General features: G+C 40.6%; 2 protein-coding genes across 12 annotated transcripts in view; one reads left to right on the top strand and one right to left on the bottom strand.

Annotated features, from left to right (window-relative positions):
• The window catches only part of ACACA (acetyl-CoA carboxylase alpha), a 273,697-nt gene that overhangs the window by 23,621 nt on the left and 226,742 nt on the right, over window positions 1–23,334 (top strand). For 3 of the 8 annotated variants that reach the window (XM_079132073.1, XM_079132071.1, XM_079132072.1), the window contains exon 1: window positions 19,597–19,780. The exons of the other annotated variants lie outside the window; for them this stretch is intronic. The gene's annotated coding sequence lies outside the window, so the exon portion shown is untranslated. Of the gene's footprint in view, window positions 1–19,596; window positions 19,781–23,334 lie in introns of those variants that run through there. 8 annotated transcript variants of the gene reach the window in all.
• LOC306656658 (uncharacterized protein C17orf78) lies at window positions 269–21,974 on the bottom strand. 4 transcript variants are annotated; one of them, XM_079132106.1, is made up of 6 exons: window positions 20,119–21,972; window positions 8,667–8,753; window positions 7,938–8,183; window positions 2,723–2,875; window positions 1,420–1,544; window positions 269–775 (listed from the first exon to the last, which is right to left on the bottom strand). In XM_079132106.1, the coding sequence occupies exons 1-6, from the start codon at window positions 20,198–20,200 to the stop codon at window positions 500–502; spliced, it is 969 nt and encodes a 322-aa protein (XP_078988232.1). In that variant the 5' UTR covers window positions 20,201–21,972; the 3' UTR covers window positions 269–499. The 4 variants fall into 4 exon arrangements, with proteins under 4 accessions (XP_078988232.1, XP_078988233.1, XP_078988234.1 ...); XM_079132107.1 differs by lacking the exon at window positions 20,119–21,972 and adding an exon at window positions 9,749–11,145; XM_079132108.1 differs by lacking the exons at window positions 8,667–8,753; window positions 20,119–21,972 and adding an exon at window positions 9,749–11,145.

Below are 23,334 nucleotides of genomic sequence, written 5' to 3'. Positions count from 1 at the left end.
AACTGTTCAAAGAGTGGTGATACCTAAATTTTGCTTTACATAAGAGTTATCTAGGGCTGGGGATATAGCGCATTGATAGAGCACTGGTCTAGCATATGTGAGGCTCTGGGTTCCATCTTCAGTACCATAAGGGGGAAAAAAAGAGTTACCTAGGGACAGGATGGATACATTTGTGAATTCTAAAGATCTTATGATTTGGGGGAACCTTCTTAAAGAAGAATACAAAGTTTAAAAAGTACATAATTAGATGCATGGCCTTGAACATTAATTTCAGAGTAAATCCACCTCTACTTAGGGAGCTTTTAAAAGAATCTTAAAAATAAGCTAGGCATGGTGGCACAGGCCTATGGTCCCAGCTACTCAGGAAACTGAGGCAGGAGAATGGCTTGAGTTCAGGATGTTGAGACATCCTAGACAACATAGCAAGACCCTGTTTCAAAAAAGGGAGAAAAACTTGAAAATAAGATTCCTGGTCACATTCTAGACATTCTGATTCAGTTTACCTGTGTCCCAGAAATATGTATGGTACAGATTCCTGACATATGAAAAAATTACCCACATTTGCTTTGTAACTAAAACAGCTCCCTACCTCCCAGCACTTATATGTTAATCCTGTTTTCTCTAAACAAATGACATAAACCACACAAAGAACACCTCCCTTCTCAGGCTGAGAGTCAGCCTGGGATTCAGCTGCCCCAGGATACTGGATTCCTTTCTTTTGCCTTCTCCATAGTTGCTGGCATTGGCACAGTCTTCTGGCTCCTAGGCATCGACTCTGAAGGAGAAAAATGACTGGTATCAACTTTTGATAGGTGGCTGATAAACATTTGATTATCTTCCAAACCTCATGCCAGGCCATTTAAAGGAAATCACCTTTTCTTTTTTAATTTTTTGTAGTACTAGTGCTCTACCACTGAGTTCCCAGCCCTTTTTATTTTCTATTTTGAGACAGGTTCTCATTAAGTTGCTGAGGCTGGCCTCTAATTTACAATCCTTCTGCCTCAGGCCCGCAGAGTTGCTGGAATTACAGGTGTGCACCACCATGCCCGGCTTCCATTGTGTGTTTTCTAAAAAAAGCATTAGCACTCCCTCCCTGGAGAATGTCTAAGCTAAGTAAGTACAGCAGTCAAAGGAACTCACATGGAGTGAGCTCCTCCTATGTGTCAAGTGCCTCACACACAGAAGCTCTAATAACCTGCATAAGCACATGCAAGGAAAATGAATCCCATTTTACAGATGAGGCAACTAATGAATGGAAAAGTCAATCAGCTTTACCCAAACCACTTGGCTAGTGAATGCGAGTGGCACATTTGTCTAAACTCTAATGTCTATGCTTTCCTCATTATGCCAAGCTGCCTTTGGAACAAAAGGGAGTCTTTAAAGATCAAGTCCAAGGACCCAGTACATCAGCAAACTTACAGGGCACGGGACTTCAAAAATGACAAATATTGTAATGGTGACTCCACTGACCAACAGGGTGACAGCAATCAGAAATTTGACCACAATACTCCATTTCTGCCTTCTCTCTAGGTCCTCATCTGTGTCTGAATGGAGAGAGAGAATTGGAAGGAGAAAAGAGAATTTGACTTGAAGTTCTGGCTCACAGCCTGACTCAGAGGCAGAGGCTATGTTTCCATTTCAGACTCAGAAACAGGAGTGCAATGGGCATGATAGGCTTTTCTCTAACCTCTTTTGCAACATATACCCAACGAATCATTTCTCTATATTTGGGATTCCATATCATGTAGGGTTGATTCTTGCATTACTCTCAGGGGAAGAGAAGGCTCGAGTGCACAAGGAGTCCTAAGCTTTACCTTTCCATTTCAAATGTTCTCAAAGTCTGTACCCATTTTCTCTGACACCTTGTATGGGATAGAAAAATCACCTTTTTCTGTGCTTCTCTTGGTTTTGGTGTGGTTATAGTAGGAACAAAAGTGAATTGTCATTGCTTCTGGGTAGTAAGCCAAATCCAGGATAAATGGCTCATGTGTATTTTGTTATTTCTAATTTCATATTTACTTTTCCCCTGGTAGGAACTAGGATGTAATTCAAACTCAAATCTCACAGAATTTGAGTACTGGCCAATTTAGGGAGAGTTTTCTTTTCTTTTTTTCCTTTTTTTGGTGTGTGTGTGTGTGTGTGTGTGTGTGTGTGTGGTGCCAGGGGTTGAACCAAGGGGCACTCTTCCACTTAACTATATCTGCCAGCACTTTTATTTTTTATTTTGAAACAGGGTCTCCCTAAATTGCTGAGGGAGGCCTCCAAAATTGTGATCCTCCTGCCTCAATCTTCCAAGTCAATTGGGATTACAGATGTGCACCACCATTCATGGCTGGGAGGGTTGTTTCTAAGAACAATGAGGATGAAAACATGCACTTGGTTGGTATCACCACTGAAATAATTGCTTAGTATTTAAATATTATCCACTTCTACATGCAGTGACTGGAATTACCTACCATGTGAATAGGACTTATTCTATCCTCAACTCTGGCTACAAGATGAGCTCATTTATGTGGACGTAAAGGCTCACTGATGGCATCAAACTACAAACATTTTTGGGATCTTCTTTGTGGAGAATCTAAATGTTCCATTAAAAAAATTGAATGATTTTCAAATATGATGTCTAACTTCTCCAAATCCAGGAAAATCTCAGGAACCCATACTGATGTTGGGCTAAAAATATTTTTTTCATTCTTGTTTTATATCTGTGCTTATTCTGTACCTTGTGTCAAAGGGCTAGAAAAATCACCAGTACTTGTAGTTTCCTCTTCTTGTTTATTCCCAGAAATTGTGGAGGTGGTAGTGATAGGAACAGTCTCTGTTGTAGCCCCCATCATGGGGTAGACCTTACATTGGGAGAGCCCCGGCAAAAAAGCTGTAAAACATAAAGAAACAATGAAAGGATAACTTTAGGAGAAAACTTTATCCTACCCTTGATATTACTTGACAAAACTCTTGTTCTAATCACCTGATATTAAACTTCTAATTGTGGCCCTATTGACCTGTCTGTCCATAGGTTTAGGGTGTGAGTATAAAATAATGCCAAGAATAAAGGAGGATTATGAATTTGGATAAGAAGAGATATGGATTAAGTCCCTATATGGCCTGTGACTAACATAGGATCAGAGTAAAAAAGTAAGCCATATCTTATTTGCTTATCATTCTTAAAGTTGTAATAATAATAAATATGGAGGGTGTAACACTATTGGAAGTTTCCTTCTTTAATAAAAGTGACTCCAAAGTTCAAGGAAGAACGTGCAGTAGTGTAATTCCTTCCTGAATGACTGCTGCAAATCTGTTTAGTGGAGTCTTGGTTTACTACTGTGAGAGGGAACTGGGGAAAGCAAGAGGAACTGGAAGATGGAAAGTCCACTCAGCTTCATATACTCCTCAATTTCATTCATTCAGCAAACATTCAAAAATGAATATTATGTGCCAGCCGCTGCTTCAGTATTTTGTGTATATTGTTGGATGCAGTCTAGCAAGAGAGCAAGCAAAGAGGAGGGAGGGTTGTGGGGTGGGATGGAGGAAGCAGACAACAATGAATATAACACACTTTACTTCAGGGGGGATAAGTGCTACCAAAAAAAAAAAAAAAGTAAAACAAAACTGGAGGGGTGCAAATGGGCAATAGGTGGGCAACCTGCATTCTAGGCTAAGTCTCTTTGAGAATTGAGCCGGGACTTGAAGGAGGTGAGGGGATCCACTGAACAGATGCCTTGGGAAGTAGTAACCAAGCAGATGGGACAGTGAGAGTAAAGGCCCCAAGGCAGAATGTGTTTGGCATGTTACAGTTTTAGAGGCTAAACAAGGAGGCCAGTGAGATGGAATGGATTCACAAGGAGGACAATTGCAGGAGATGAGGATCCACAGGAAATAGGCTAATATCACTTAAGGCCTAGTAAGAATGTTTAAGGATTTTGGTTTCTATTCTGATTGAAATGAGGATCTATTGCAGGGTTGGGAGCAGAAGAATGACAGAAGTTTGTTTTGATCACTAGACTGCTATATTGGAATTGGTCTGTGGTGGGGCAAGGGTAGAAGCAGGATAACCTGCTAGGAGGCTATGGCAGAAATCCAAATGAGGGAACAGAAGGATTCTGGCTATATATAGTCTGGAACCAATAACTTCATGTGCCTTCAGAATTGACCTAATCCAATTCAGACAGTGGTTCCTTTTGATGGTCTCATATAGTAGCTTACTAAAGTCTGTAAATTCGACTTGACTTTTCTAAATTACACTTGCATGTCCTGCTTAAGTCCATGTGAAAATGATAATTCTTCAGAGACTGGTGACCACAGACCAGGCATTATACTGAAATTACAGGGGAAGTAATAGTTCCTGCTTTTAGTTGAATTAGGAAGACAATATGGGAAGAGATAAGGAGAGATAACACTTAAAGTCAACAGGTTCAAATGAAAACAAAAAAAATTATAGCATAGTATCCTTCAGTATTCCTGAAGTGATAAATAAATTTTTATAAGAGAGACAAGATGAAGATAAATAATTTATGTCACTTTGGACAAGTCACATAAATTCTCTTGAGTTTTAATTTCCTTATCTGTAAGATGGGTACAAATAATACTTGGTATACCTGTTTCTCAAAGGTATTATAAAGATCAGAAACAAATACAAATGAGAAAGTGGGTATAAAAACACTTTGCAAATTGATATTAGGATTGAAAGAGGAAGGAAACCTAGAGATTGTCTCTTTGAGTAGAAGAACTCTGCCTTCTAACTACAGGGATAGTGGTATTTCATTGTGGCAGATGTTCCTACCTCCTGGGAACCACTGTTTCAAATTCTACTAAATAGGCTTCATCTGTTAGGGTATTTTCAGCCTACCTTCTAAATTAATGTCCATTGGCAATTCGTCTCTTTCAGGTCTCATCTGTTAGGTTACAGCATCAAGGTGGAGCAGGGAGCTTATAAATATAAACACTTTATTGCCAGTGATGATGGAATTGAAATACAAGCTTTTCTTTTCCTTTTTTTAACCACATCTCCAGACCTTTTTTATTTTATTTTATTTTATTTTTTGGAGAAAGGGTCTCGCTTAATTATTTTATTTTGAGACAAGGTTTCTTTGAGTTGCCCACACTGGTCTAGAACTTGTGATCCTCCTGCCTTTCCCTCCCAAGTGGCTGGAATTACAGGCACATACCACTACACCTGACTGGAAAGTTTCTTAATTAAAGTACAATCTGAGCAATAGGAACTGGGAAATTTAAACTCTGTCATCAGTGAAAAAGACCTAATGAGTAATTTTTCTCCACCAGAAGAAAATTTCAGAACATTTGTAACAGAGGGTCTTTTCTTTGACTAAATGCCATAAACAATAACTGTCTCCATCTTACTGTTTTCTTCATTCCATGTTCACCCGTGTCTTCTGATTACTATCTGCACTGCAAAATATTCTCATCCTTATGGCTTCAAATTCTGTTTTATCTGAGGATACTTTCATGAGCTATCTTGGACATCCCCCTGGGTAGACTGATCTCATCACAGTGCAGTCACTTCAGAGTGCATCTTTTTTTGATCCTCGTAAGTTTGAATTTACCTAATTTTTATTTCTTCCCTATTAGAGATCTGTCGCATCCTGGTAATCAAATGGGTGTAAATTCAGAAAAAGCAGTTTAAAACTTACAAAAGGGGTTGTATTCAAAAGTCTATATAAATTAGTTGTTTGGGATTCATTGTAGTTTCATAGAAATGTATGGTGAATGATGATTAGGTTCTTAGACTACTCCTCAGACATCCATTAAGTCTCTTCACATGACTCAAATAGTATAGGGTAGTACCTTAAATTCTGGATCCCAGAACCAACCACCCTCACAAAGGAAGGCTGGGAGGCTTGCTCAAGGCATATTTTCTAATTAGGTCAGGCTGATTTTTGGCATCTATCTTTTTCCTTAACCTCCAAGTTTTCCTTGTCCAGAATTTCTAAGAACTAACATCTTTAATTTCCCAGAGCTCCACAATGCATAGTATTATATTCTACCCAGGGCCCTATAGACTCCAAAATTACATAAGCCCACTAATTCTCCATCACTACTACCATGGAATCAAGCAGGATGTCACATGTTAAGAAAAAAAAAAATCAGAGTGAATTGATGTTGAGTAACAGAAAGTCTAAAACCCTGCTAAAGTGTTTTGAATTTTCAAGAGTTGTTTTGTCTTTCTTCACACAATAAACACTGGGAGAGTTTTAGAAAATATAATAAAAGTGAATGTAACAGAGCCATGTGAGGATATATAATTTACTATAGCTAGGCCATATCCTGAGAGTCTATCCACTTATTTCCCAATTTCTAGTTTTTAAAAATTTTTCCCTATTATTTTGCTTGTGAGCTCCTCAGTTTCTCTAGAAGTGTCAAGTTGTATTTTTCCAGCAGTATAGCAGCAGCCTCTAAGGGATAGCCTGTGTATAAAGGGGGACTGCCTATACCAATCTCTTGGTGAGAAACTACTTGACAAAAAGAATGGGTAGGAAGAGGAAAGGAGAGCAAAAGCAGAGAAACTGAAGACTGAGGTCAAGAACCACCACCCAGGCTGGACGCAGTGGCACATGCCTGTTAATCCCAGCTGCTTGGGAGGCTGAGGCAGGAGGGTCATGAGTTCAAAGCCAGCCTCAGCAACTTGGCCAGGCCATAAGCAACTTAGTGGATCCATCTCTAAATAAAATATAAAAAAGGACTGGGGATGTGGCTCAGTGGTTAAATGCACCAGTTCAATCCTCTGTATCAAAAAACAAACAAACAAACAAACAAAAAAACAATTACCAAAAAAATCTGCCCAGCAACTGAGTGAAAACAAGCATTCTCACACAGTTTAGGTGGGAATGCCAAATGGGAGCACCTCTGAAAAGGGTATCTTAGTAAAATCTTATGATTTTTTTCTTTTTCTTTTCTTGTCTATGAAATCTTTGATGCAGCAATTCTTCTTAGAATTTATCTTCTTGCTAAATGGCAAATACAGAGTGTAGACAGTCATTGCCTGAAGCATTGTTTGCAATTGCAAAAGACTGAAAACAACCAACATATCCATTAATAGAGGACTAGTAGAATAAATTATAGTACAGCCATACAATAGAATACTGTACAACTGCTAAAAAGAATGAGGCAGGAGCCAGCCATGATGGCACTCTCCTGAAATCCCAGCAACTCTGGAGGCTGACGCAGGAGGATCCCAAGTCCAGGACAGCCTCAGCAACTTAGCAAGACCCTGTCTAAAAATAATAAATGGCTGAGAATATAGCTCAGTGGTAGAGTATCCCTGGATTCAATCACCAGTCCCCCCCACTTCCCCACCCCACATACAAAAGAATGAGGCAGGACTGGGAGTGTAGCTCAATGATAGCCTTGTGCTCAGCTGACCTGACCTGGCCCTGGGTACAATGGTACAATGTCCAACACCAAAAAAAAAAAAAAAAAAAAAAAAAGCAGATATATTTACATTGATATGGAACAAATCTAATAGATGTATTATTAAGTTGAAAAAACAAGGCATAGAACAGTGTGGATGGTGTGCAACCATTTATGCTTTTAAAATATGTACATCCATACATGCTTACAGCATCTCTGGAAGGAAACAGAATAAGCTGGGTAAGTGGTTCCCTCAGGGATAGAGAACTGGAGGATTAAGAGGAACAGAAGGGAGACTGACTTGTCACTGCAAAGTACTGTGTGAATATTTTACTAGATGCATCCAAAATAAATAAAAAGTTTAAAAATATCATCAAAAGAAAACCCATAAGAAATAAAGATCATTTGAAAAATCACAGGATACCAGGGCTAGAAGGGACCTTAGGGATTGGAAAATTGATTCTCAGAGAAAACAAAGATTTGCCCAAAGGGAGAATAATCTATTTTCTTGTGGTTTGCTGCTATCAAGGATGTTAACTAAAAGTGCCTGTGTCCATCTCTTCCCGTCTCACCTTTGCCTGTTAGAAGGGATCCGGTCTGAAACTTGGATGTGGGGATTAGGTGACAGTTTGGGGAAGCAGAGCTGTTTCTGTGGGGAGCAGCAATGACTCTTAGGTTCTTCAGAACAGGTTTGACCTCTGGCCTCCCCTCTGAGTATAGAAGGTTTACTTTCACTTTGCTCCCAGAGCCAAGGCACTGCAGGGTAGCCATAGTTTGATTCTGGATGAATGTGGCCCTTTTGGCTTCTGTCTGAGTTTCTGGAGGAAGAGCCAGAGAGAATAATGAAACTTTTTCTTAATATGAACAGTGCCTAGCTAACTCACTTCCATTCTTGACCCCTGTTAAACTCCATTGCTGCACTTTTACCTCTCTCTCAGTATGTATTTATGACACTAAATATGCAAGTCCTGCTTTTCTTCCATTCTTCTATAGGTCCCATAAAGATAGGTGACTGCAGTCAATTTAACACAGAGAAATGCTCATAGATTGTTTTCTTTAATGCAATGAATAGATGCTGTCTCCTCTTCCTCTGTCCCCCATTTTTGATTTATACAGGCATGCCTTAAGTACTAAGTAAATTTAAAAATTAGTTTTCAGAAATCCTTCAGGGGGAGGGGATATATATCTTTAAAATAGGATATTTGAGATCTGGACTACGAAGGGAGGAGACAAGGCATCTTTTAAAAATAAAAATTTATTGATATGGCAAAATGATTTTCCAGAAAGGGCCTGTTTCCTACCTTGCATTAGCCATTCCCTGATGCTTTTCACATCCTTTGGGAAGAGCCCAGGCAACAGTTCCACGTGGCAGCTGCTATCTCTGAGGTCTAGAGGGGGAAAAGATCAGAATTTCCTGGCACTTACTTGTTGGAATTCTGGGCACAGGAGAGGGACACAGATACAAAAAAAATAAAGTTCTTACTCATAAAACTTGCATCCAGGGAGATCAAATACTTCTTATGAAAAGACTTTCAAATACACAAATGCATACAAGTAGGAATCAGCCTATTATAAATAAACCTGAATATCAATCTACTACTAAAGAAAAGTGAAATAAAGTTATCGAGTTAATGAAAGAGTAACTAACCCATTTCCTAAAGAAAAATGATTATTTTCTCTTTTCCCTCTTCTTCTGCCAGCTGTGTTAAAGAATACTTTTGGGAGTTTATTAAGTATTGCCTTGGACATTGTATCTCTATGAATTTCACAGACTCATAGGTCATCGTTATTTGTGCTTTTTGGCACGTGATTTACAGGGTGTGGGAATTTTCATAATTGGTTATATTTGGTTACTGTTGCACCTTCTACTGTTTTGCCTTAACTCTAAATAGCTAATTTTAGAGATGAAATGTTTATGAAATGCTGAAAAGTCATCAAGTTACCAAAGAACAGCATATAGTTCCATTCTACCCTCATATCTAACCTTTCCCCTCGGCTCTCCCTACCCAACAGCACCCCATCTAAATATGTGGACATGCCACCTTAAAAACGAAGGCAACATCTTATAAGGGATTATGAATTTGAGTGTCTTAGGTGGGGACATTATGGAAACTGTGACAGTACCCTTTCACAAAGAAAGATTACAGTGAAAGGACTTTTAATGTTAATTATGTGAGCAAGATAGGAGAATGCATCACATTCACATCATGAATAAGTTAAGTAAGTTGCAGTCCTGCTTAGCTGCAAGAGAACACATGTGATAACTTCTGAAAAGTATCATGTGCTGGGTATTGGCTATATCCACATCTGGTGGAAGAGACCCCAAATGTTTCCTAGGCCTCTCTTTGGATTTTCCATGATATTAAGCTATACAAGTACTTACCTTTCTTGTTGTAATCATAGGATACAATGATTAGGCTGAAGACCAAGATGGTATCCATGTTAGCTTGAGCACTCATGGCAAAGATAGTCCACTGTTAATCTGTCATTGCCCCTTATAACTTTGTCTCTAGTTGCTTTCACTTGCCCTGGAACCAAGTTTCACCCTGGGAGAGTCTGGTTCCACCCTGATTATTTTGTCTTATTTCCTGAAGACCCAAGAATAAAGCTGATTGGAGAAAAAGTCAAGTCTGTTTATTAATGATTGACTTAGAAGGTCTTCCCCTGATTTCACGGCTGGTGTGGACACAAAGAACTGTAATTACCTAGAGGTTTCCCTAGCATAAAGGGCATAAACATCCAGTGATATGTTCACTGACACTTGCAGATAGACACGTAGACATTCACATACATGCCCACTAATACAGGCACAAAGATACACACACCAACATAAGGAGATGTGGAGATTTCCATTAAGGAATACAATTTCTAGAAAGAACAAGAAAGTAGGACAGAATGAATCAGTGACCTACACTGGACAGAGCACTGGAATAGGAATTGATATAACTGGGTTCAAGGGCTCTGTTATTAACTATATCACATTAGGAAAATAAATTAAATTCTCAGAATTTAAATTTTCTCCTTTGTAAATGGAAAGCCCAAACAAAAATATCTCTAGAATTCATTCACATTTATACATATGAACTCACAAGAGCACAACTGTAGCTATCAAGTTTTGCATATTTTCACACTCCTAAATAGTGAAGTGAGTATAGGTAACATTCTTATGACTATTGGGTAAAGAGGTGAAGAAGAGCTAAATATGTTAGGTGAGTGATGTAGTTTGCAGTTTGGAAAAGTAAGTGTTGTTGAAGAAACTGTTCCAAAATTGTATCTTTTAACAAAGTGTACACATTTAATGTAATACTTTAAAAACTTTTTGATGGTGTAGCTAAGTGGGTCGTAAAGGAGAAATGAAGATCTACTCAGATACTTGCCAAAGTCCAGAGACTCTGCAACCTTCCTACCCACTCTTAATGTCCTCCATTAGAGCCAACATGGGTTTAACCATACCTGAGAAGGCTCTGGAGGCTGAAATGGATGGGTAATGTTATAAAGGGAGCTTGGTGCAAGGAACTTTCCAAGAGGGGCCTCATGAGATTTGAATCAAATTTCATTTAAATACTACCTTGTTTCCTGACACATTAATACAGCTTGAAATCTGGCTAAAATGAGCATCACAGAAGTCTTGGTGGGGAAAACTAAAGGGAGGAATGTTACTGAGGAACGTTTTACCTGAAAGTGGAAGAAGAAGAAGTGCTGGGCATCCAGACACAGATCAAGCCCCACCTCCCCAGTACTTTGGATTGAACACGGGCCTAAGCTTTCTAGGCAAGAAATGTACTGGGGATCAAACTCAGGGCCTTGTGCTTGCGAGGCAAGCACTCTACCAGCTGAGCTATCTCCCCAGTCCCCCTTTTTGTTTTTTAAGACAGGGCCTCACTAAGTTGCTGAGGCTGGCCTCAAAGTTTCAATCCTCCTGCTTCAGCTGGGATCACAGATGTGTGCCACCACACCCAACCAAAGCAAGTATTTATTAGTCCTGTTCTTTTTTCCCTGTTACAGTTGCCTGATACTCTTAGCACGGGAGGTGGTTAGGGCAAAATAAAGGAATCCATTGCCTTTCTTGGGTTTTATGGTTTTTGTTTACTGTTTCCTTAACATGATTACATGGTTCTCCTCTCCTTTGTGGTATTGATCTTCCCCTGACAGTTCTATTTGAAGTTTTCTGTAGATTAAGTTATTAGATGCCACAGTGCAGTACTGCCACCTTGCAGTTGGGGTAGGAATGAATCTGAGGGCTTGATATTCTCTTCTGTGTCACATGGTGGCAGAAGAGCTCACTTTTACCAAAAGAGACCTTGTGCTTGGTAGGAGATAAAGTGGTTTTTCTTTTATCAACTCTCACATCCTAATTCCTTCTTTTGTAATTTGGAGCTCAAAAGGTGGCCTGCATATTGGAGCAGGCCATACTGTGAGGTACAGAGAAGCAGGAGAGCTGCAATTAATAAGGAAAAAAAATCTAATGGTAGATAACTAGATCCAGAACTACTTCTCTAAAATTAGATATTTCAGCTGATTTTTTAAGTGTTTGATGTTTCTGTGAAGGAGAGGATATCTCTTCTGCTCTCCTCATACACACACACACACACACAACCCCATCAAATTTAGAAGAAAAAAAGATACAGCAAGTAAGTTTTATGATGTGTGATGTGTGCAGTCTAGAGAAGTGAGTGCTGGAAAAGAGTAGGAAACTAAGGCTGAATGGATGAGTCAGGGTGGGTCTGCAGGAGGAACCCTTGATAGGGAGGAGGCGACCTACGTTCTAGTGTAGGCTTTGTAATAAACAAAGTCGCTTAACCTCTGGGTCTTTGTTTCATTTTCTTTCATGAGGTGGTTGGAAAAAATGGTTTCTAAGGACTCTCTTTCAGCTCTAAAATTATCTTACTTGTTCTACCTACTCTTCCTTTCAAGGGTGTGTGCCTTTTTTGTTTTTTAATTAAAAAAAAATTATTGTGGAATATATCGTACATATGGAAGAATATCAGAAGATAAATATATTTTAAATAATAAATACTGATAAATTAAACACCATGATCATCATTATTAAGAATGCACATTATTAAGTGTGCATCATCATTGCACACTGGGCACAGTGTCAAATACATGTAATCCTAGTGACTCGGGAGGCTGACACGGGGATTGCAAGTTCAATGCCAGCCTCAGTAACTCAAAACAAAACAATAGACCTGGGGATGTAACTCGGTGGTAAAGTGCCCCTGGGTTCTATCTCCTATACAAAAGAAAAGAAAAGAAAAAGAAATTGAACATTGCCAATGTCTTAGAGGCTCTTTATATGCCTGTCCCTTTGATCACACCCATATCTTTTTCCCATTCTTGACTTGTCCATGCTTTATTAAAATACTGAACTATCTATATAAGCATCACCAAAAATATTTTGTTTAATTATATGTTTTTTAACATTATATAAGTAGAATACTATTCTTTATCTGATTTTTTTCATACATTTTTATTTTGAATTGACATATATTAGCTGTACATATTTATGGGATATAGTATAAAATTTCAATATATGCACATAATGTGTAATGATTAGATCAGGATAATTGTCATATCTGTCACCTCAGATGTTTATCATTTCTTTGTTTTGGGAACATTCAAAATTCTCTCTACTATTTTTTGTTTGTTTGTTTTTGCAATGCTGGGGATGGGACCTGGGGCCCCACACATGGGAGGCAAGTTTTCTACCACTGAGCTATACCCCCAGCCCCACTACTAGCTATTTTGAAATATTAAATTGTTACCAACTCTAGTTATTCTACTGTACTATAGAACATCATATCCAACTGCACCCCTGTAACCATTAACTATCCTCTATCCCTTGCCTCCTATATTATTATTATTATTATTATTATTATTATTATTATTTTCCCTCACTAAGTTGCTAAGGCTGCCCCAGATTTGCAATCTTCCACCGCAGCCTCCTGAGTTATTGGAATTACAGGCATGTGCCACCATGGATTATCCCTATGTATTTTAAAGGAAATTTATTATTATGTATAATCAGCAAATGTACCTAGTTAACCAGCACTCTAGAAATGCCTTTTTTGTCCTATCCCAGATAGTACCTACCATCTGGAGTAACTATTATGCAGACTCTTGCTACCACAAATGAGTTTTGTCTATTTTTAAAATAAGAAATAGATCAGTCATGGTGGTGCATGCCTATAATACCAGTAACTCTAGAAACTGAGGCAGTAGGATCACAAGTTCAAGACCAGCCTGAGCAATTTAGAGACCCTGTCTCAAAAAGTAAAAAGGATTGGGGATAAAGCTCAGTGGTAAAGTGCCACTGGTGTCAATCCCTAGTATCACAAAATAAATAAAGTAGGAAGGTAGGTAGGTAAGTAGATGGATGGATAGATGCATAGATATATTTTTTCCTTAAAAAAGGGACATTGTGAAATCTTTTGCTTGAAGATATGATATAGTAAAATTTTAAGACAAAGAACAAAAAAGATAATGGCTCAATTTTCCTTGATGGTAAAATGATTAATGTTATATTTTATTATTTATTGTGTCTCACATATAATAATGATGGGAAGTGGGGGTATTTAAGGAAGGCAAGTGGAGGCCTAATCATGCAGCAGGAAAAACTGGAGTCTGATATAGGAGTAATGGAGATACTGGAAATCTGAAGAGAAGGTGAGGACAGGGGCAGAAAGTAAACACCACAGGAGGGCTTCCATGAGTGTAGAGAGGAGTAAAGTTAGAGCTGGGTATGTTGTAAAGCTGAGAAAATTAAATGTCAGAATCCAGGAGCAGGCAAGAACTAAATGAGTCATCCTGTACATTTTCCTGCCTTTAAAGAAAAAGGCACCAGGCATAATGGCACACGCCTCTAATCCCAACTACTGGGGAGGCTAAGGCCAGACTGAACAATTTAGCAAGACCCTGTCTCAAAGTGAAAAAATAAAAAGGCAGCCAAGTGTGGGCTGCATGCCTATAATCCCAATAACTTGGTAGGCTGAGGCAGGAAGAGTCTAAGTTCCAGGCCAACCTCAGCAATTTATCAAGTCCCTAAGCAACTTGTTAAGATCTGTCTCAAATTAAGGCCAGGTGTATAACTTAGTTGTGAAGCACTTACCTAGCAGCACTATGCCCTGGATTCATTCCCATTACTGGGGGAGAAAGAGACAGAAAGAGAGATAAAGAGACAAGATAAGGGAAAAGAAAAGGCCATTTAAACTTTCTGCAGGTTTTTTCCCCCCAGGTATTAAGTTATGAGATATATAGGACTTGGAAACAGATTTTTAGCCGGACATGGTGGCCCATGCCTACAATCCCAGCAATTTAGAGGCTGAGGTAGGAGAATTGGAAGTTCAACAAGACCCTATCATAAAAATATAAAGGGCTGTGGATCTGGGGATGTAGTTCAGTGGTAGAGTGCACTGGCTTCAATCCCTGCTACTGGAGTGTGTGTGTGTGTGGGGGGGGGGGGGGGTTAAAAGAAAGAAAGAAGGGAAGAAGCTAAGATTTAGTGACTGCCGAAGGGCAGGGTAGCATAGGAAAGAAGCGAAGATTTGGTGACTATCCAAAGGTTACCTAGGGACTGAAAATGTTTAGGTTTGAATAATAAATTGGGAAGACAGAGATTAAATGCCATATGAAAACCCAAGAACCCCCTGTGAACAGCCTGGTGTCCATGTGAAAACATTGTGGGCAGGCTCCAATATAAACACTGTCCTTCATTATGCAATCCTACCTTTCATCATCAGGACCAGACTCATAAAGTGACCTCCCTGAGAACATTTTCTGACCTTATGGTGTGACGTTCCTTCAGGCTCTGGACAAACCTGAATGGTTGACCAAAGCAAGGCCTTCGTGTTTTTTCTTTTATCTCACAACTGGAGCCACAATTCTTGGCAAGGCACTGACTTTCTTGATGTGAAGTAGCTAAGTATCCTATTGGAGGCATGTTGCCAACAGGCAACATGAAGGCTGATAAGCAGGCATCAGGAGCAGAATGATCTCTTCCGTACAGACCTGATCTTTATTTCAATGAAGCACTTACTAATATCTATACCCACTTCTACTCTAAAAGCTATATGGGGGAATGCTAAACTAAAAGAAATGTTCTCTACTTTTCAGCTTAAAATTTATCTGGAGAGCTAAAATATATATATATACACACACACACACACACACACACACACACACACACACACAAAATTGTAGTCTAATTAAATGCTGAGCTATGTGGTAGTAACCATACTGCTGTAAGAATTCAGAGAAGAGGGCTGGGGTTGTGGCTCCTTTGCAGATCACTTGCGTAGTATATATGATGCGTTGGGTTTGATTCTCAGCACTGCATATAAATAAATGAATAAAATAAAGGTCCATCAACAATTAAAATGGTATATAAAAATAATTAAAAAAAAAAAAGACTTCAGAGAAGAGCCAGGTATGGTAGTACACACCTGTAATCTCAGCAATTTAGGAAGTTAAAGCAGGAGGATCACAAGTTTGAGGCCAGCCTCAACAATTTAGCTATTACCAATCTCAAAATAAAATTTAGGAAGTGCTGGGGAGTGATACTGGTCAAACTGTAATGTCATATTGTGTGCCTGAATGAATATGTAACAATAAATTCCATCAATATGTACACCAGTAAAAAATGTGGGAAAAAAATTTAAAGGGGTCTAGGGATGTGACACAGTAGTACAGCACCCCTGGGTTCAATTCCTGGTACTGCAAAAAAAAAAACAAAACTTTTTTTTTGGAACCATGACCAGATAGCCACCAGGACAAGGGAGCTCTTTATGACTCCATTTTCTATTAAGGGAAATTTTCTCTCTTGCCTTGATTCAACTCAAACCTGACCTGATAGACTTTGCTATTTTGGAAATACCAGTGTAGGAGGCATTGTTGTTCAACAAGACACTCTGGCAACAAATGGAGAAATAATAACGTTAAATCTTAAACTAGTATTCTCAAATGTCAGGGTGAACAATTACCATGGTTGCTTTAAAAAAAAAAAAAAAAAAGTCTGCAATTGGACTGAGGATTTGCTTTTTTTTTTTCCTCCTGTGCTGAGGTCAAACCCAGCACCTTGTCAATGCTCTACCAATGGGCTACCTTCCCAACCCTAGAATCTGCATTTTTAACAAGCACCCTAGTGTTTCTGTTTTAGGTAGAACACTTTGAGAAACACTGTCTTAAAGTAGAATTGACAATAAAATGTCAAATGGAGATGCCTGGACAGTGAAAAATTATTCTCTCTCATCTGTGGCTTTTACAAATTCACATGGCTATCATCTAAGGAGTGAGACATAGACAGTCTGTTTTAGTGTGCTAGTTTTGTCTTACTGAATGCATTGTAACCACCTAAAAGACAAGGACGAATCTCTCAAACTTTTCTGATTTTACCCACAGTAGGGAAATAGACCAACTTTAAGGTTGAAAAGTAACTGGGATGTTCAGAATAAATCCCTGACACCTTTATACAACTTTCTTGAAAACCCTGGTAGCCATTTGATATTTGGGACCTTGTATTAGTTTTTTAGGGCTACTATCACAAAGTATCACATTACAGAAACAACAGAAATGGCTTAAATAGCAGAAATGAATTTCTTCACATTTCTGGAAGCTAGAAGTCCAAGATCAAGGTATTGGCAAAGTGTCTTCTGAGACTTTTCTCCTTGGTTTGTAGATGAACATCTTTGTCTTTACAGGACCTTCTCTGTGTGTTGTCTTAATCTCCTTCTTATAAAGACACCAGTCATATTTTATTAGGGTCTGCCCTAGTGACCTTGTTTTCATTTAATTATATCTTTAAAGACCCTATCTCCAAATATACTCATATTCTGAAGTACTGGGGATTAGGATTTCAACACAGGAATTTAAGGACACAATTCAGCCCATAATAGACCTCTGTAGTTTCAACTTTTAGAAATCACTCACCTCCATTTGGCATGCTGGAGCATGCCTGTAATCCAGTGGCTTAGGAGGCTGAGGCAGGAGGATTGAGAGTTCAAAGCCAGCCTCAGCAAAAGTGAGGCACTAAGCAACTCAATGAGACCCTGTCTCTAAATAAAATACAAAACAGGGTTGAGAATGTGGCTCAGTGGTCCAATGCCCCTGAGTTCAATTCCTGGTATTTCCCCCCACCCCTCACACACACAAAAAAATCACTCATCCTTTCTTTTTCACCTGCTAGTCTTGTGTAGTATGTTATCTCCTTTGGCTCTCCTCCACCTCTTACAGACACAATGTCTTGTGTGGCAAGAACTCACGAAGCAGCTCTAAAAACCTATAGTAGGGATGGGCAGGTTTTGGCATGTACCAAACAACACAAAACTTAGGGGTTGAAATTCCAGGAGTACTCTATCTTAAATCATAGCTCTTTGCCTATTTCAGGCCTAGTTGTCTTAACATTTGGTGATAGCAGTTAGATCTTCTGTAAGTGGTCTGGAGTATCCTAACTCATTCTTCCTTTTCTTTCTCTTTAGCTCTTTTATTAGGTCTTTCCTTGACTAATTTTTTTTTTAGAGAGCTCAATTACTTTACCCAGTGAGGTCAAAAACAGAACTTGTAAAGGCTTGATGAAGATTCTTATAAGGACAGTCTTTGCAGGTAAATATAAGAATCCTGGGGAAAAAGAGCCTTGACAGGGTTATGAAAGGCACAAGAGAAATAAAAGAGGCAACCTCAAGATTTTTAGCTCTTTCCTAAGTCACTCCTTCCTGCCAGCTTCAAAAACTACTGTTTTGGAGAGGCAAAGCCTCCCTGTTCCCAGGCAATGTTGTTTTTAGTCAGTCAAATCAAATATCTTGTTAAACTAGAACATCTTGGTCAATTATCTTTTTCCTTTTTTCAAGTTTTGAGTGTTCTACATTTGTCCAACTGCTATTTATCCTAACAACATGGTTACTGTAAAATATGGGTCATTTTTTGTAAAATTCATATCTTCTTTCCCAATTTCTGTGTCCAATTCCTACTTTTCAAAAGCAGGTGGGTAGACTTTAGAGAAGCCATGAGGAATCTTAGATGTTGTTCCTTGTTGCCCAATCTTCCTATCTTCCTGGCCCAGCTTCCATTTAAGAACTTAACCTGTGGTATGTATTTCTACCCTATTTGATTTTTGCCCTCTGGCATATAACTTCTTCACACTAAATTGTCACCCTCTGCACCTCTCCTGGCCTTCATCACAAGCTTATGTAAGGATTGGGAAAGTACTCTGGGTACTTCACTAAATTCTTGGCAAGGGTTAGAACTCACTCCATTCTTCTCAAATGTGATTTTCTTCAATTTTCATTGTGTCCTTGACCAGTGGTTGTATTGTGTTGGGATTCCTTCCACTTACTACCAATTTTCAACAGAGTCGCCATTAAATGAAAGTCTTGCTATGAAGTTAACTGACAAAACTAGAAAAATTGGTTGAGTTCACCTCAAAGGTTTGACGTAACCTCAGTGAAGGATGGAAGACACTCTGAGAAATCAGGAACCCACTGGCACCTACTTTCCCTGCTGAGGGCAGGCAGAAAACTCTTGTCCTTTGCAACACTGCCCTTCTCACTGAGTTTCCTTTACTAAGTCTTCCCCTCAATTCTCCAGGATTTCAGTACCCACAGCTCCTTTGGGGTAAGCTGCTTTAAGGATGAGGAGCAAGCAAAGGAAGTTCCAGAATAGGGATTGGTTAGCTTGCACTAACTTGGAATCCAACCTGTGTGCAACATCCACCTCTTCAGGGTGGTTAGGATTAAATAGGCTAAGGCCCGAACGGTGCCCCGTTCACTGCCTATCCCTTTCAGTCCGCCCGTGTTGTGGTCTCCCTTCCCGGCGCTACAAGCCGGCAAGTCCCAGGCCCTCACTTTCTGCAGCCCTGGGCGCCTGAATCCTTGATAGGAGGTACAAGTGGGACCATTTCCTTCACTCCCCTCTCTGCCGGGAGAGGGAGCCGGCCGGCTGGCTCAGCACCCGCCCGAGCACAAGGGGCGCCGGGGCCAGCCGGGGCCCGCCCTCGCGCCTCTGGGCCCCGAATGGCAGAGCCGCGCTCGGACCATCGGCATCGCCTCACGTCGCCCCGCCCCGCGCCGCCCTCCCATTGGCTGCCGCCGCCCTCGGGCCCGCGCCTCGCCCCCCGCCCCCCCGTCCCCCCCTCCGGCTCGACCGCGCTGCAGCCCCGAGCGGGGTCGGAGGTGAACGGCCTGGAATAACCCCGGACGTAGTCACCTCATGGGGCTCTTGGACTGAAGTGGGAGGCGGGGGCGGGCCGGGGGCGGGGCAGCTCCCGTGGAGCCCCGCCTTCCCCTCCTCCCCTCCGGGTGCGCCTGGCCGGCCTGTGCTGCGCGCCTGTCAGCCATCGCCAGAGCTGCGGGCATCTCCTCCCGCCCAGTACCGCCTCCGCGCGGGGGATCCGGGACTGCCGGGCCGCGGACGCTGCCAGCCTGAGGTGAGTTGAGGGCCGCCCCAGAGCCTAGGATCCCAAACTGGAGAAGCCGGGGCAGGGGAGGGGCGGTGGCCCGCAGGGGCCGCCTCCCAGCCTCCGCCGGCACGCGGCGCGAGCTCCATCCCGTCCACACCTGGTGCGGGGCAGCCCACCCGTCTCGGCAGCTCTGGGGCCTTTGGGTCCCCTCCCGACAGCCATGTGGCGGGGTCCGGAGTCTCGGGGGTGAGGGATTAGGCCCTGGAACTGGAAGGCGTGTAGCCCAGGGTCTCTAGGAAGGGACTGGGACCTCTGCCTGGAGCTCGCCCTCTCCCCCTCCCGCACCAGCGTGGTCTGATTCCTACCGTATTCCCCTCGAGTCCCACGGAGGGCCTGGGAGAAGACGACCACGTGGGAGTGCGTGTTGAGGGTTGGGTCTGGTTTCATTCAAAGTCTTCCTCTCGCAGAATGAAGTGTGGGGTGCAGAGACATGGTCTGCTGTTGCTCGCACTGTCTTTGTATCGTGGTTAGAGCCAGGGCCAGGCGGACTGTCCCTTGCCAGTTCCTGCTCGCTGATTTTAGGTTTTCTGTGAGGAACGTAGTAAATGGACGTGCCGGTCGTTACTCCTTCGCATTTGCAATATTGATTTAAGGGCAGCTGTTGGAGATGGGACGTAGGAAGGGGATGTGAAGCTGAAGATTTCAGAGGAAATGAGCGTGAAGGTCCTGTCCAGGTCTGGGCCAACATTATTTTTGGATTTGGAGACGGGCAAGTGGCCACTAGTGGACACTTGAAATAAGCTCTAAAATCAGGGACTTCATGTAGGCCTTGTACGTTTTATAGAAGCTTATAGGACCATAACGGGGGAAATAATTTCAGGTAATTTTTGTTTGAGATTTAAGACTAAAATCAAAAGACTCTTGGACTTCCCGATTCTAATAAGCAGTGTTTCAGAAGTCTCCCAGTGTGCAGAATAAACCTAGTATCTTGATCTTCATTCTCAGAAATGGGTCTCCCTGATTTTCTCTCTAGTTCCTTTTTCTATTTTTTTTTTTTTTCCCCTAATCCATAGTTCACATGAAAAGCATGCTGTTTCTTCTCCCTTCGTGGGTAGAAATACTGTGATTTGTCTCTTGCTCCATGATGGGAATGCTTTGGCCTTCTGTGTTGAGGATTTCTGTGCTGCCCATTTGACAGCCACTGTTCAGGAAACTGTTGTGTGGTACAGCAAGGTCACTTTAAGCAGGGTCCAGATAGGTACCTACTTGTCCCAAAGTAGCAAGTCTCTTCTCACTTCTCTTGCCTCAGTTTCTTTATTTCTAAATACTACTTAATACATAAGAAAAGGACTGATATGAACACAAGAATAATCAACAAACATTGTAAAGAGGGCATATGGAAGATGTTAAAGGTTAATGTTAAAGAATTGATTGATGAAGCCACCTGTGTTTATTAGTGTTGTACAAGTTTTATTTTACCAGCACAAATAGAAATTCATCAAACATAAGATTAAATTGTTTCCAAAATGGAAGGAAAAGTTGGGAAATGGTAGCATTTCACTCAATGAATTTATATTTCAGACAATGATTAGGTAATATCAAAGAACTGGCATTGTGAAAGCCAGTCTCCGAGAACTCTCATTTGATGTTGACTTCTCTGAAGTTCTATGAGCAAGTTCAGGTGTAGTGCACTGTGTAACACTCTACAATATTTTCTTTTCAGTCAATGACTAAGAAATTTTATTTTGCCTGTTACATATACTGGCTTAACAGGTCTGGGGCTAGTGCTTTTCTTTACTCTTTTTTGGGGATGGTTAATATCCTCAGTCTTTGTTGAGGAAAGAAGTCAGTAAAAATAAAAATTATAGTCAGGTGCAGTGGTGCACACCTGTGACTGAGGCAGGAAGATTGCAAGTTTGAGGCAGGCCTGGGCAACTTAGTCAGACCCTGTCTCAAAATAAAAGATAAAAATATAAAAATGGCTGAGGGTGTAGCTCAATGGTAGAGCACCCCTGTGTTCAATCCCCAGAATATCAGGCAAACACCCCCCCCCAAAAAAAAAAAAAGTAAATAAATTTTGTGAATAATACATTGGAATTTAGTATTTCCAACTGGGGAGGAGAGGAGACTCTTTTGCAATAAAGGGGGAAAAAGTTGTTACATTATTATCTAACATGTTTTTAAAAATTAATAATTATATGAACTGTGCCCTCAAGCATCTTTCCAGACCCTTAAAACAATAACATTAAGAAGTGAATAGGTGGGCTCAGGAGATAGCTCAGTTGGTAGAGTGCTTGCCAGGCCCTGGGTTCAATCCCCAACACCACACACACACACAAAAAAAATAGTGAATAGTACTGGGGATATAACTTAGTCATAGAGTACTTGCCTAGCATGTGTAATGCCCTGGGTTCAATCCCTAGTACTAGGGGGGAAAAAAGTAAATAAACACAAAAGCTCACTGACTGCAAAAAGTTTTGATAACTAGGTGATTACCATCTTCAAATAGTCTTCATTGATTGTCCATAACAGATTATTGACTAAGTAGTTTTTGTTTCTTTTTTTAAAATTTTGTTTTAGTTGTAGGTGGACACTATACCTTTATTTTATTTTATTTTATTTTATTTTATGTGGTGCTGAGGATCGAACCTAGCGCCTCACAAATGCGAGGCTGGCGAGCGCTCTACCGCTCGCTGAACCACAACCCCAGCCCAGTTTTTGTTTCTTTAATTTTATAAAACTTTAGTGAGTATTCACTACTTTATTTGAATCTAATGGACTATTTGAAGATGGTATTAAGTAGATGGAAAACGATAACAAATAGTGTTACATAGGTGTTGCACTTATACAGAGTGCTTCTGATGAGTTGGCCATAAGTTCTTATGAGTTGTTCTGCCAGTTAATCTAATTAAAAATATATATATTTTTAGTTGTAGATGGACACAATACCTTTATTTTGTTTTTTTTAGTTTTTTTTTTGTTGTTGTTGTTGTTGTTGCACTGGGGATCAAACCCAGTCCCTCGGGTGTGCTAGGCAAGCACTTTACCACTGAGCCATAATCCTAGTCCTGGAAGTTACCATACTATAATGATTTGGCTTTCTTAACAATTTGTTACTTATTCAATTTCATGAAGCAAGTGAAAAAAAAGGAGGCAAATGAAAAATGGCTTCAACAGTAAGAGATGTTAAGTGCCCTACCCAGGGGTTGGTGACCCCAACTGATCCCAGCTTCCAGTGGTGATATTTGCGACTTAAGCTCATTCCGTCTTTTTAGCATGCCATACTCCTCAACCTTCTGTGTCCACCACACCTTTTGGGATCCAACTCAAAGCCTTGCACATGCTAGGAAAGTGCTTACCAATGAGCTATACCCCCCACCTATGGTACTGGGGACTGAATGCAGGGGTGCTTTACCACTGAGCCACATCCCCCAAGACTTTTTATTTTTTATTTTGAGATAGGGTTTCACTAAGTAGCTTAGGGCCCCACAACTTAAGTTGCTGAGACTGCCCTCGAACCCCCAACTTTATATAAGGAACCACAATATTACTACCCCATCACATTGGAAATTGAAATTGCA

Source organism: Sciurus vulgaris, assembly GCF_902686455.1.
Source record: "Sciurus vulgaris genome assembly, chromosome: 3".
NCBI classification, from domain to species: domain Eukaryota; kingdom Metazoa; phylum Chordata; class Mammalia; order Rodentia; family Sciuridae; genus Sciurus; species Sciurus vulgaris.
This window is presented reverse-complemented; position numbering and strand designations above follow the sequence as displayed.

Excerpts from the sequence above, each read along its gene's own strand:
- LOC306656658 (XM_079132106.1), bottom strand. The coding sequence starts at position 20,200 with ATGAAACCAGACCCAACCCTCAACACGCACTCCCACGTGGTCGTCTTC. Across the intron at positions 8,184-8,666 it reads CAGGGAATGGCTAATGCAAG|AAACTCAGACAGAAGCCAAA; the intron begins GTAGGAAACAGG and ends CTCTTCCTCCAG. Across the intron at positions 1,545-2,722 it reads TTCTAGCCCTTTGACACAAG|ACACAGATGAGGACCTAGAG; the intron begins GTACAGAATAAG and ends CTCTCCATTCAG.